Source organism: Canis lupus, chromosome 25, assembly GCF_048164855.1.
Source record: "Canis lupus baileyi chromosome 25, mCanLup2.hap1, whole genome shotgun sequence".
NCBI classification, from domain to species: Eukaryota; Metazoa; Chordata; class Mammalia; order Carnivora; family Canidae; genus Canis; species Canis lupus.
In genome coordinates, this window is record NC_132862.1 from 1,320,872 (window position 1) to 1,333,612 (window position 12,741).

General features: G+C 53.2%; 1 protein-coding gene and 1 long non-coding RNA gene across 3 annotated transcripts; one reads left to right on the forward strand and one right to left on the reverse strand.

Annotated features, from left to right (window-relative positions):
• Positions 1 to 241: 241 nt before the first annotated feature.
• On the reverse strand, positions 242 to 8,122 carry HOXC13 (homeobox C13). 2 transcript variants are annotated; one of them, XR_012017285.1, is made up of 3 exons: positions 4,527 to 4,643; positions 3,248 to 3,469; positions 1,671 to 1,808 (listed from the first exon to the last, which is right to left on the reverse strand). XR_012017285.1 is itself a non-coding variant. In XM_072797674.1 (2 exons), exons 1-2 carry the CDS (start codon positions 8,044 to 8,046, stop codon positions 1,552 to 1,554), a joined length of 978 nt encoding a protein of 325 aa, XP_072653775.1. In that variant the 5' UTR covers positions 8,047 to 8,122; the 3' UTR covers positions 242 to 1,551. The 2 variants fall into 2 exon arrangements, 1 of the variants encoding a protein (XP_072653775.1); XM_072797674.1 differs by lacking the exons at positions 3,248 to 3,469; positions 4,527 to 4,643 and adding an exon at positions 7,326 to 8,122 and having other exon boundaries at positions 242 to 1,808.
• Positions 7,282 to 11,044, forward strand: LOC140616993 (uncharacterized). The gene is made up of 3 exons (XR_012017286.1): positions 7,282 to 7,497; positions 8,707 to 9,266; positions 10,671 to 11,044. It is a non-coding gene; the product is annotated as an uncharacterized lncRNA (long non-coding RNA).
• Positions 11,045 to 12,741: the final 1,697 nt, after the last annotated feature.

The window sequence follows — 12,741 nt, forward strand, 5'->3', positions numbered from 1 at the left end:
TTCTCCTTTCGAGATCACATCCACAACCCAAATAACTCACTTTGAAAACTTGAGTGGAACGAAATATGAGTTTGGAATTTACCCAGCTGGAGGTGATGTCTACACGCTTCCCCTTGCCCATTCTGGCTGTGTTGGGGCATCAAAGGTGGCCCCGGTGAGCCAGTGAACAGAAGGGTCTGCAGAAGGAATCTGAGTCATAAAATCAAGGCAAAAAAAAAAAAGATTTTATTTTAAAAACAGGTCTGTGGGGTTGTTTTTTTCTTTTTGCATTCAGTACATTGTCATTCAGACATCACAATACTATATACAGATACACAACATTTTAAAAAAGCCTATTTCTGATGAACATTTCAAAAGAACACTGTTTTGTAATGCACCAGTGGGAAGGGAGAAGGGAGAGGGACCTCCCCCCTCGGCAGCAAGTTGGCCTTCGAGGAGGGAAATGTTAGGCAGCGTCTACATTAGCTGGTTAATTGGGGGCTGGTTATTTTGGCCTCCTGGAAGAAAACTGCTTTCCTCTGGACAATCGGTAGAAGTGAAAGTGTGAGGCTCTCTCAGCGATTGCCTCCGCGGAGGAGCAACTGGGGAGGGGCTCTGCCGGGGACCCACTCTCCATCCCCTTGGAAGAGAAGTTCGTCCTTTCCTTAGAAAAACGTTCTGCTTCTGTGCCTGGCCTGATCCCCGGGAGGGAGAGGGATGGAGGGAAGGAAGGAGAAGGGGGAAGATATTTAGCAGCGTGGTTGGAGTTTCCATCCTCCTTGGATTTCTGCAGGGGACTGAGAGAGCAGAGCCCAGGAGGAGACCGTGGGGCAGAGTCAGCTCCTCCAGAGAAATTCAGTTTCCTGGTTGAGGTGGGGATAGGCAGCTCCTCCACCAATTCCAGCTTTTGTTGAAACAGGAAAGAAAGAAAACCTATGCGCTGTGTGTACTCCAGTCACAATGCCGGATCCCTAACAATTATCATTAATATTAACGTGACTTTTAAAATATGCACAGAGAATCTTAACCGGGAAATCTTGCCTAACTAAGGAGTGCGGGCGGGACAGGGAGCGGGACGAGGAAGGGGAAGGCCGAAGCCACTGAGCTCGGCCAGGTCTGCGCTGGGCCCCACCCTCAGGAGGGTCACCAACTGCCTGGCAAAGGATGAGGCAAGAATGGGGTCATTTGGGGTCCCCCAGCCCTGCTTTGGTTGGAATGATCGGGCGTTTCGCTCCCTGCCTCTCAGCTTTCTGGCGAGGCGGGGGATGAGGGCAAAGGGGAGTGCAGGCTCCCAGCCTTCCTCCCACAGCCCACCCAGCCCCACCCCCGAAGCTCTCTAGAAGCTCTCTAGGCCTCATAGGTCCCATCTGCATGGCGGTGGGGGGCTGAGGATGGGGTGGGGAGTGGGGGGCTGCAGAGCTCGCCCTCCGAGCCTCTCTGCCTCCCATGGCGCAGTTACTCTTTCTTGTTAACATTAAATATTCGTCTGCACCGGCGAAGTGTCCTTCGTTGGGTTCGGTTATGGTACAAAGCGGCGACATAAATAGACGGGGCAGGTGGCCAGCCGGTTGGTCAGGTGGAGTGGAGATGAGGCGCTTTCGATTTGCTGACCACCTTCTTCTCTTTGACCCGTCGGTTCTGGAACCAGATGGTGACCTGGCGCTCGGAGAGGTTCGTGGTGGCAGAGATGCGCCGGCGCTTCTCTTTGGTGATGAACTTGCTGGCAGCGTACTCCTTTTCTAGCTCCTTCAGCTGCACCTTGGTGTAGGGCACGCGTTTCTTGCGCCCGCGCCGGTAGCTGCTCACCTCGGGCTGTAGGGGAACCACATCTGGGGGGAGAAAGGAGGTGGGTGGCAGGAAGTGAGTCCCGTGCCTGGACCCTAGACAGCCGGGCTGTGTGCCCCAGGCTGCACCATTGTGTAGGGTCAAGGTTCTGGCACGGACTTTGCACATCTGTTATTAGCAAGGCCACACTAGAGTGTTGCCTCTTGTGCAAACTTAATTTATTTTATTTATTTATTTTTCTTGTGCAAAATTTAAAAGATGGGGGCACCAAGAATTTGGGAATCCAGATAAGTGATATTTTAATGAAATGTTAAAGAAATCAAAATGAATGCAAAAAAATCCATGATAAACAAAATAACAAATTTTAAAATTCCGTAGTACTGATTTGTCCTTTTGCCTCAGGCTCCAAGATAGTTCTGCACAGCATTTGTTATTAGAATCCTGGAGCCTTAAAAGGGTCCTACAAACTTCATCCTGGTCTAAGGGCCTAGAGGATTGCAAGTATTCAGGAAAATTCCTCCTTCCTGCAGTTAGATCCCTTGGGCATTTATTAGTATAAACTGTGCCCCATTATCAGGAGAAGGTGTCCTGTCCTCATGTTTAAGGGAGGGCATGGCAAGAAGGGAGAGAGCTCCAGGGGGTGCACACCACTGAGTGAGGCCTGATGCCTTTGGTCACTGCCTCTGCCCTAGGAAGCTGAGACCTGTACCAACAGCCAGAGAAGAGAAGTGTCCAGGTGAAGCCAGCCTGCTTGGGAGCTGAGCATTCTACGCATGCAACGTGAGCCACTTAACGGCATCCAAGTTGGGAAGTCTTGGATGCAAGATGTAGAGATTCAGGTCCCTGGAAGTCGAGTCCACACCCCGGGTCTGCCTACCAAAGGAGGTACTAGGAGAGCTCTTCTTGGGTTAAATCCGGCTATTTACATAAGTCTTCCACAATAAGAATAAAGTGCCTCTCCTTGCCCCCACAAGTGTCCACTCACCAAAACAGAGCAAATTCTGCTCCAACCCCCTCTCCTCTCCATTCCTCCAACGCTGCGAGAAACTTTCTCTATGGCATACAGGAACCCTAGCCACCCTAAACACCTTGCTATCCCAACCACTACTCGGTCAATCTCTTCAGACTCTGTGATTTTCACAGGAACTAAGAACCAATATATGTCCCTTATATCCCTCTTCCATTCCACCCTCACCTCTGTTAATAAAGAGGTCATAGCAACACTTCCAAAGGGAAGCGGGGAATTAGGGAGATTATCTGAATAATTCACCCCTCAATTTTTAAAAATGTGATTGTTAGACTTCTTCAGGCAGAAGCTAATGCTGAGGACCAGATATTTGGGGTCCCCCTTCATTCTTACTGCCCTTTGGAAGTAGAGAGGCAGTCCGGAATGCAGACACAAGGCTCTTCCTGAAATGCTTGTTCTCACCCCACCCTCATAAAACACCTTCCCTACACCCGTTCCCATTGGATCTGCTCTCACCCAGGAATACTTGTCTATACAGGCTGGAAAGAGAAGAGGTCACAATCAAATGCAGTAGGAAATAAAGTGCTCAGGAAGATTATGTGTAAGAGAGGGGGTTCCAATGGCCTGGTCTGGCTGTCTTCATGATGACAGTTTCTCAGGAAAATTGTTGGACTTGTCACTTTTCTCTGCCTGTGTAGGAATAGGCCAAGGTTTTTTTGTTGTTTTGTTTTTTTTAATCTGAAAAACAAAACAGCTTTACTTTAACAGAGAAGATCCTTTACATTAAAAAGAATTTTTCTGTACAAGATATTTTTTTAATGACTCTCAGTTCTCAAATTTGTTTTACTCTTACAGATGTAGCTATGATTCAGGAGATTGGTGACTCTGGGACAAGAGTAAAACAAAGAGGGTAAGTAGTGATACCATGAGCTACTTGGGTGTTTTATTATTATTATTATTTAAATCCTCAGAACATTTTTTCAGGCTTATTTTATTAAACCCAATTTACAAGATGAGGAATCTGAAGCTCAAAGTGGGTAAAATTACTTGAGTGACAGGGCTAGATTTTAAACCAAGATTTTCTGACTCAATGTAATGACACAGTAAGTTCTGAAATGGAAATAGGCTATCTGGTACAATCCAGCTCTGAAATACCTCTTTTTCCCTGGAGAGCGAAATGAATTAAAGTGGGTTTTGGTTCCTGGATTAACGAACTAATTGTCCCTGACTTTCTATCTCACTTTCTGGAAATGGTCACAGTTTCCTACCCGATTTTGGATCCTCTAAACTCCAACTCTAAATTTCCAATGAGATTTAATCAACATAATCCTTAAAATTGTGCTTTAAAAAGCAGATACGTGGTCTAAACTAGTTATTTTTCTCTATAGGATGCCAAGGATTGACTTGCCCAAGTTTTTAATGGATCTGACCAAAATGTTGGTTGTTTTGGCCTCCTGGGAATCCACCTCTAGTCTTGCCTTCTCAAAGAAGCCCCCTTTCATTGTCTGCTGTCTTTTCTGGAAAGGAATTGGGATCTACAGATGTAGGAACATCTGGAAGCTCAGACCTCGAGCTGTGTCTCTACTGCCTAAAGTAAATAGGGGATTTGGTTATTAATTTTACAATCAAGCCTTCCCTAATGTCCCTCCAGAGCACACACACAAACCACTTCATAGCTGGGGACCTAATAGACATCTTTGAGAGTTGAATAAAAATCAGATCAATGCTCAGCTGTAGGCTTCTCTTGGGGTCCTCGGTACAAGTTCCCACAGCCCACTTGCTCTTTACCACTCACTCCTACAACAGGGCTCTGCGTGCTGAAGAGGACTTGGTCTAGCTAGAAATCCTAGCTGCTCTTCTCAACCAAAATCCAAAGGCTAGTCAGTAGGGATTCCAACATGGCCCAAAGAACCCACTATTTCATTCTATTGATCTCCCTGTGCCCCCCACCCCCACCCCATGCTCTGATTCTCTCTTGGAATTTCTGATTCTCTCTTGGAATTTTTGTCTCTCTCTGTGGAAAAAAAAAAAGTGCCTACACTCACCAGAGAAAGGAAAAAAAAAAGAGCAATGAAACAAGGGTCTGTATAATTGGGGGAAAGAAGAAGCCACAACACATCTCGGCCCTAATTATCTGGATCTTTCTGAACAATTGCCTCCATATCCCACACCAGCCCAGACTGCCATAGTGAGGTTTCTCAGAGCCAGAGGCGCTAAAGAGAGACAGTAGTGTTTATGCCCAGATGCTGCCGAACAAACCACAATTGCATAGACAGAGTTATCTGGAAATCTCACTACTTCTAAAAGATCCCTGTGTGGGTAGAAAGATGTAGGGTGTCTGAAGATAATTTCTTTTTCATCTGCTTTTTGCCTGGACATCTGTACTCACTGAGATATACCAGCCTGATTCGGTTTCCACACAGGGAGCCTGTGAGCATATAGCTGCTGAAACATAGTGGGTTTTATATATCCACTTCCATGCCGTAATTTGCAAGTGTATTAAATCTCAATTGGGCTATATTTTTTTATTTCAAAGTTACTTTTCTCTAGGAGATTATGATCAAAAAGTGTTTATTTTTAGCAGGCTTTTTTTCCCCCCTGGGTATCTCTAAGATGTTCATTTTGCTCAAAGATATTTCTGAGCTGCTTTCCAATCTTTCACCCACCAACTCGCTCCACATACATACACAGAGATGCCAGGGCAGCTCCTTCTCTTTATCTCTCCACACTAAACCCATTGCCCATTGCTCTAGTCCTGTGTCTCTGCCCACAGTGGGCCCGGTGGGCATCTGCTCCCCTGCCCTTCAGTCCCTTAGCATTGCCTACCAGCTAGCTCTCCCTCCTCCAGGAATTCCTGCTGGACTTGTGTCTTCTAAGGAGTTTTCGGTCTGGGTGAGATGGAGAACGAAAGGGCCATCTGTCTCTAATACGTTGCTGTATACTTCCATGTGAATTGTCTGTCTTCTAGAAATGTATTATCATGTGTTTCCTATTAGGTAGTTAATTAACAGAAATTATATAAAAATATTATTGCCAATTCAGAGCAACCAATACCAGATACCTTATACTAAAATGGTATCATCCTGGAATCCTCTGGTGGCCAGAAATGGGGTGCCTAGTGTGGGTCCCACCCTGATATTCGGTTGTGTTATACTAAGTAATCTCATATTTGCAAGAATGCTATTTTCTACACTTTCTAACATCATTCAGGGATTTCTCACCATCTGCCCTTGCCCCAATCCCGGATGCAGAGGAATTTCAGGCCCACCCTTAGCAGGTCTTCAGACCTCTAATCCCCAGTGAAAATGTCCCTGGGCTCACACTTAGAGCTGGGGGGCCCTGTGGACGGTCTGAGGAGACATCTGTGGCTTCCATGCCCCCCACCAGGACGCCTGTAGGCATTAGGATGGAGCTAGTCAGCCCTCTCCCACCGAGCTCTGCTTAAAGCCAGAGCAGACGGAGGCTCTAGCTTTGTAACCACTCAGCACTGTGCTGTATCCAAAGCTCCTGATGTGATTTTGACAAACCTGAGACTGATCTTTCTCCCCTGGGGAGCGGTGAGGATTACAGGGTCCCCTCTGGTTTAGAATCAGCCTCATTTGGAAAAGGAACAGGACATGGGTGAATTCCCACCCCCTATTCCACAGGCAGAGACTTAGGCGTCCCTAGCCTGGGCCTGGATCCCGGCTGTATCCAGAACAGGTCTTCGGTCCCCCACTTCTCATCCTCATTCCCCCTTTTCTGTGGTCGAGGCATAGAAAACTCTCTTTCCCCCCACCCAACATCTGGGGGTGGGGGTGGAGGAGCTGGCAGTGGGAACACCCACAGGATTTGAGCTCAGGATACCAGCGAAGCAAAGAAAATTTTGTAGGGCAGGAGAGGGATGCAAACTCCCTTCTCTCCACGTCCTCTCCGGAGATTTTAGTTCTGCTCCTTTAAGGACCAGGAAACTCAGGGGGGCCAAATCCTTAAAAATAAACCAAGAACAGAAAAACAGTCTACATGTCTTTAGAGCCCCCCCTATTCAAATCACAAAAACAAGACAAAAACAACAACAACAAAAAAACCTGTCTGGTGCATGCACGATCTTGAAAATTCGGGCAGGAGAGTTCTTATCCCCCCCCCCCCCCCCCCATTCTTCGATTCTTCGGTGGGTTGTTTTGTCCTGGTGGCCAGAAAGGAGGTGCCAGGGCAGCTCCCTCTCTTGATCTCTGCAGGCCACACTGTGCGTCCGCTCGCTGGCCACTGCTCTAGACCCGCGCGTCCGCCCGCGGTGGGCCCGGCGGGCGTCTGCTCCCGGCCCTTCAGCCCGCCCCATCCCCCGTCCTGGCTGCAGGCGGGCGCGGGGCGCCCAGGGCCGCGCGGGAGGCGGAGGCGGGCGCGCGGGCGCCTGTGATTGCTTCACCCTCGGCCGGCAGCTCCGGGGAACGTGTCGGAGCAGATTTCTTCCCCGCGCATTCCTCGGCGCAGCTCGCCCGGCCGGCTCCCTCGGCCCAGCCGAGCCCCAGACGGCGGGGGTGGCTGCGGCGCGGAGCCCCGGGGCAGGCGGGGCGGGGAGGCGCGGCGCGCGGCGGCGCCCGGGCCCCCGGCTTACCTGGGAAGGGGGACTTCCAGAGGTGCGCGGACTGCGACTGCTCCTTGGAGCAGTACACCTGACTGTCCCAGCCGTTGGAGAGCGCCCAGTGCTGGTAGCCTTCGACGGGGATGAGCGCGTCGTGGCGCGGCTCCGGGTGCCCGCTGATCCCGGGCACCACCGACACGTCCAGGTAGCCGGGCACCGCCTGGTAGGAGCTGGCGAAGCTGGGGTAGAAGGCGAACTCCTTGGCCCTGGAGGACAGGTCGTCCCCGGGCAGGGCGCCCGACGGCTCCGCGTACTTGTCGCCCGGGTGGTAGGCGCAGGGCTTCTGCTGCAGGTTCACGTTGTGCGACAGGCGGCAGCCGTAGTAGCTGCCCCCGAACGGGTAGCCGTAGCCCAGGGTGGCGCTGGACGAGGTGGGGGGCGCCGGCGGCGGGGCGCACTGGCGCGCCGCCTCCGGGGCCGGGATGTCCGTGTAGACGGCGCCCTGCGGGGCGCCCAGGGGGGCGGGCGGGCGGCCCAGCACGGGGTGCGGGAGCAGGTCGCGGCAGTGGCTGGCCGGGCAGCCGCTGCCCAGCCCGTCCATGCTGGGGGCCTTGCCGGGGCTCGCTCCGCTGCAGCCGCCCCCCGCGCCGCCCGCGCCGCCGCCGCCGCCGCCGCCGCCCTCCGCCGCGCTGTCCTCATAGACGTACATAAGGCTCTCCGGCCAGCGCGGATGCAGGAGCAGCGAAGTCGTCATGACATGGTCTGCGCGAGCTTTTTAAAAACTCCACTTGCCAGAGGCAGCGAGCTAGGGAGACACCTCGCTCCCTCTCCCCTCCCTCCTCCTCCTCCTCCTCCCCCTCCCCTCCCCCTCCCCCTCCGCCCGGGGCCTGCACCTCCCTCCCGCCGCTCCCCGTACGCATGCGGACACTCCTCATTAAGAAATCCGCCGCCTCCCGCGCGGCCCCCCCGCCCCGCCCCTCCCGCGCCCACGTGACGCGGCCCCCGCACGTGACTCCGGGGCCGGGCCTCCTGGGGTTCCCACCCCTCGCGGCGGGGCGGGGCCGAAGGGATCAGGCCTCTGCTGATTGGCTCTCAGGAGGGGCCGAGAGGAGGGAGCTGGGAGATTTAAAGGGACAGGGCGCCGCCCCCCTGGCAGGCCCCGGGAGGGAGGCGGAGGGAGGAGGGAGGAGGGGGGAGGCTGAATTTGGCCGACGCAAAGGGGTCTGGAGCGACTAGGACTGTTCCTGGGCGCCTCCCTCTAGGTTTAGGTTTAGATTGTCTATGGGAGAGACTGATCTCTCCCCCCACCCCCCCCCAAAAAAAAAAAAAAAAAAAGATCTCGCTGTGGCTGGATTGGGGTTGGGGCTAAGGGTAGCGGGGAGACTGGATTTTTATTTTTCCCCTCTTAATAAAGCAGGCGGAAGCGCGCGGTCAAGGCGCGGGGTTCTCGCCCTGGCAAATCCCCTGGAGCTCACGGATGGAAGGAACCCGCCGCGCAGCGAGAGACCTGGATGCCCAGGATTGCATCTGCATTTCCGACTTTTTAGCCACTTTCCCCAAAGCCCCAGTTGTCCGAGAGGGAGCCTTTCGGCTGGCTCCTGCACCTCCACCGCAGGGCAGACAGGGCTAAGAGGATGTGATAGCCCCAAATCACACACACACACACACACACCACTACACGGAGAGGGTAGAGGGATGCTCTTCAGTGAAAAGTGGAGAAAGAATAAAAGGAGGAAAAAGAGGGCAAAGGGAATAGGCTGATGTTTCAATATGCAATAGAAATCAACCGCCTCGGAGTGAGATTTTCAAAGGAAAGGGCGGGAGATGGGGGGGTGGGATTCGGTCTAGGCAAGCTCACAAGCCCTTGATGCGAGCAAGAGCAAGCGCCCTCACATCGGTGTACAAAAGGAAACGTGGAACGAGAGAGAGTCGGCGGAGCTGCCCCTTTGGAGGGACCTTTCCAGGCGCAACTCTGTAAGACCCCAGAAGGACCGACCTAGCCTCGCGGCCCGCCTCCGCCCTCCGCAGTCCCGAGAGCCGGCCTGAGAGGGCCCCGGGGCAGAACCAGGATCAACACAGTTCTCTAACTTTAGCTCCCACAGCTTTCTTGGGGTCACTCCCTTTTACTGCGGAGTGTCTTCATGCTTTAAAATTGCCCCATATTTCAAAGAAAAAAAAATTAACACCAACTTACCGATTTTTGAAAAAGCCCCCCCCTTCTCCTTACCAATCTCCAGACTTGGGTTTCCTATGTCCAGTTTAGCTCATTAATAGAGTCACCCCTTTCCAGAGCACATCTCCATGGAATTGAGCCAAATTCCCTTTCAGCACAGGGCCTCCCTGAGGAGAAGAGGTAATAAAGAGAGAGAGAGGAAAAAAAGAGGGGAGAGGGGCTGCTGCGTCTCCCTCTGTCCTGCCACCGCCACAGATTTTAAATGCTGGGTGCTCCTGTCCAGACCACGCGCAGGCTAGTCCGGACCCACTGGATCCCTCAACCCTGGGAGCAAACCCGGGTCTGTACGGAGACGTGACCCACTGGCCGCCTCCCTTCTCCCCGTATGGGGAAGGTGGTATCTGACAATGGAGAGCGCCCAGCGTCGGGGAGTTAGGATAAGAAATGAGTAATCTTTTATCAGTGCGATGTTCATCTGGAAGGATGGACCTCAGCGCAGAGTCTGAAAAGCAGGCAGGCTTTGGGCTGGGTGGAAAGTGGGAGGAAAATACAACAGGAAGGTTTGAAACATAAAGCCCTCTTAGCTTGAAAGTGTGTTGGGGGCAATGATGGTGGAGGGAGAAGAGATGAACCAGGGGAAGGTGGGGTCTTGCTGGGAGACGGCTTTTGGCTTGGAAACTGGCTACCCTGCCTCAGAGTCCAAGGTCAAGGTAAGACAAGGAGAGCAAACACGGGGCTGGCCAGTCCAGGCTGGGTCCTGTGACCTTGGCCTGGCTGGTGGGGGTGGGTGGCGCGGAGGTCTGAGGTTTTCCAGCCGCAGGTGTAGAGGTGGTGCAGAGGCCCTGGCTTCTCCTACGGCGGGCGAAGTCCTGGGTCTGCGTGGAGACCCCGGGAGATGCGTGGACCGGGCTCTGTGGGGCCGCCGGGAGAAACAAAGGGCCTGAACGGCCCACCCCATTCCTAGGGCTCCCTCCCCAGCCCAGGAATGCTCTTGCCTGACGCCTGACGTGTCTTCCGTGGACCCCGGACCCAGCCTTTGGGAGTAGGGGTCAGAACGGTGGGAAGGATCTGGGTGCAGGGCGGCCCAGCAATAAATAAAATTAATAGTATGTTCTTTTCCAGGTTTATGTAAGGACATTAACTATTCCTATTGCAATGAGATATAGATTTAATTAACCCGGCAATTTTACAATTCCATTTATTAGGGGCACGATGCGGCCAAAATTTAGCTACAAGAGGAGAGGGAACCAAAGCCTCCTTCATCAAGAAGACCAGCCAGCGAAGATGTAGCCCCCCACCCCCCACGCACCCACCAAGAGACTTGGGGGTGTGGGAAGCCTGGAGGAGGGGAAGGTTCAGGGCCAAGGGCATTAAAAGCGTCTGGAGACTGTCCGCATACTCTGAACGATTCCCGGCTCTTTCTCTGGGCTTCCCAGGACATTCCGCGCCTGAAACTGGCTCCTGGACGGGGGCGCGGCGGTGTGGGCAGCAAAGCCTGGGTGGTTAATTAACTTTAAGCCTGGGGTCGCTTCTCTCTCCTCCCCCCCCCCCCAAAATGTGGATCTCGCTGAGACACAAATAAAACCAAATTAAACACTCCAGGAGAATATGCACCACTGCAAACATAGTAATTACATCTCCGAGGCGCTCCTGCCCCGGAAAGCCGGGCGCTGAGACCCGGCCGGCGCTCGCCCCCCGCGCCCTGCCGCCCCAAGCCCCAAGCCCCAAGCCCGCCGGGCTGCGGTGCGGCCGCTGGAGCTCCACCGCCGAGCAAGTTCAGAGGAGAGCAGGGCAACGAAGAGGAGGGTGCTCCTCGGCTCTCGCTGAGCTGCTGGTGTGGGAGGAAAGACGCAGCATTTCATTATATCAAAGGAAAATGGAAAATCGCTCCTGGGCCCCATGGGGAAAACCGGGCTCAGCTCCGGTCCCTGCTCAAAAGGGACACGGGCAGCCCTGCCGGCGGGGCCACTCTGTCCTTGGCTTTGCTCGGGACCCAGTTGCAGGCTAAGTTCAGCTACGAAATATTTCTTTTCTGTGTCCAACCTACAAAGGGGATGTTCAGCGTGCTTTTGCACAGAAAGTGTATGCACACACTTGGCGTGTGTGTGTGTGTGTGTGTGTGTGTGTGTGTGTGTGTTCGCTCCTGGCCTGTGGATTTGGGACCCTGTGCGGGCTGCAGCACTGTTCGGGCACATGCCCTTGTGAACACAACCCAGTGCGTTCTTGAAGATACGCAGCCCCGCGCCGAAGTCCTTTATATGCAAATAAAGATCTCTGCTGGTCTGTTTATCCCTCTGTACACACACTTAATTTGCACGCTCATCTTATCTACCTACACATCCCCCAGGAAAGTACTAGGGAAATGAAGAGGCGGGTGTCTGCCTTGCTGAGGGTGAGGGGTGGAACTCCTGGCCCTCTGCGTTAAAGACAAAGTCAGAGGTATAGGTTAGCAGCGTCTGCCGCAGAGGGGTGCAAGCCTGATGAACGTGTTTGAGGGCTGGGTGTGCCTTAAACCCAAGGCTAGGGAGAAGGATGAGAGGAATGAAGTTGGTGTGTTCGCCACTCCCAGGTTCCTCTCTCTGGAAATTAAGCATCAATTCCTCTGTTTTCCCTACAATTTCCTCTGTTTCCTTCAGATTCTCCAGGATTTGGGGAGGGGGGAAGAGCTCGAAGCCCTTAAGCTCCTGCCCCCCCTTTTTTATGGGAGAAATTCCAGTTTAAAAAAAGGGAGGAGGTGGGTTGAGGCGGCCGGAGAACAAAGAGCCTCACCACCATGGGGTCTGGATTCTGGCCCAGACTTGGGGCCTTGGTGGGCGGGCATAGTTTGGGGGGCCCTTTCCTGTCCAGGGCACGGGCTGCAGAATGGAAAAGGAGATTTGTGGATGACAGAGGACATAGGGCTTGAGCTATCCAGGAAAGAAAGGGCTGTTTGGGTTAGAGAGGCCATATACAGGAAAGGTTTGGGGGTTCAGGGAAGGCCTAGGAGAGGACAGCCCTGAGAGTGTGTCTGAGTGAAAGAGCCTCCCACACACTCAATGCAAATTCTTGGTAGGTTGTGAAAGTGATATAGGTGAAAAGGAAAGAAAAGTGGCTGATCCTGGGGCTCCCTGGCCTAGCCCGGTCTCCTCCTCTCCTCCACCCCCCACCCAGCTCTGGAAGGTTGGGGATGACCCAAGGAGTGTGGAGACTCAGATGCCACCTCCCAGCCACCTGGATCTTTCGGGAACCAGCTCTACTTTATTTTGTCCTCCCCCACTGCCTGGCCTCAGAAAAGGG

Excerpts from the sequence above, each read along its gene's own strand:
- HOXC13 (XM_072797674.1), bottom strand. The coding sequence starts at position 8,046 with ATGACGACTTCGCTGCTCCTGCATCCGCGCTGGCCGGAGAGCCTTATG. Across the intron at positions 1,809-7,325 it reads CTGGAAGTCCCCCTTCCCAG|ATGTGGTTCCCCTACAGCCC; the intron begins GTAAGCCGGGGG and ends TTCTCCCCCCAG.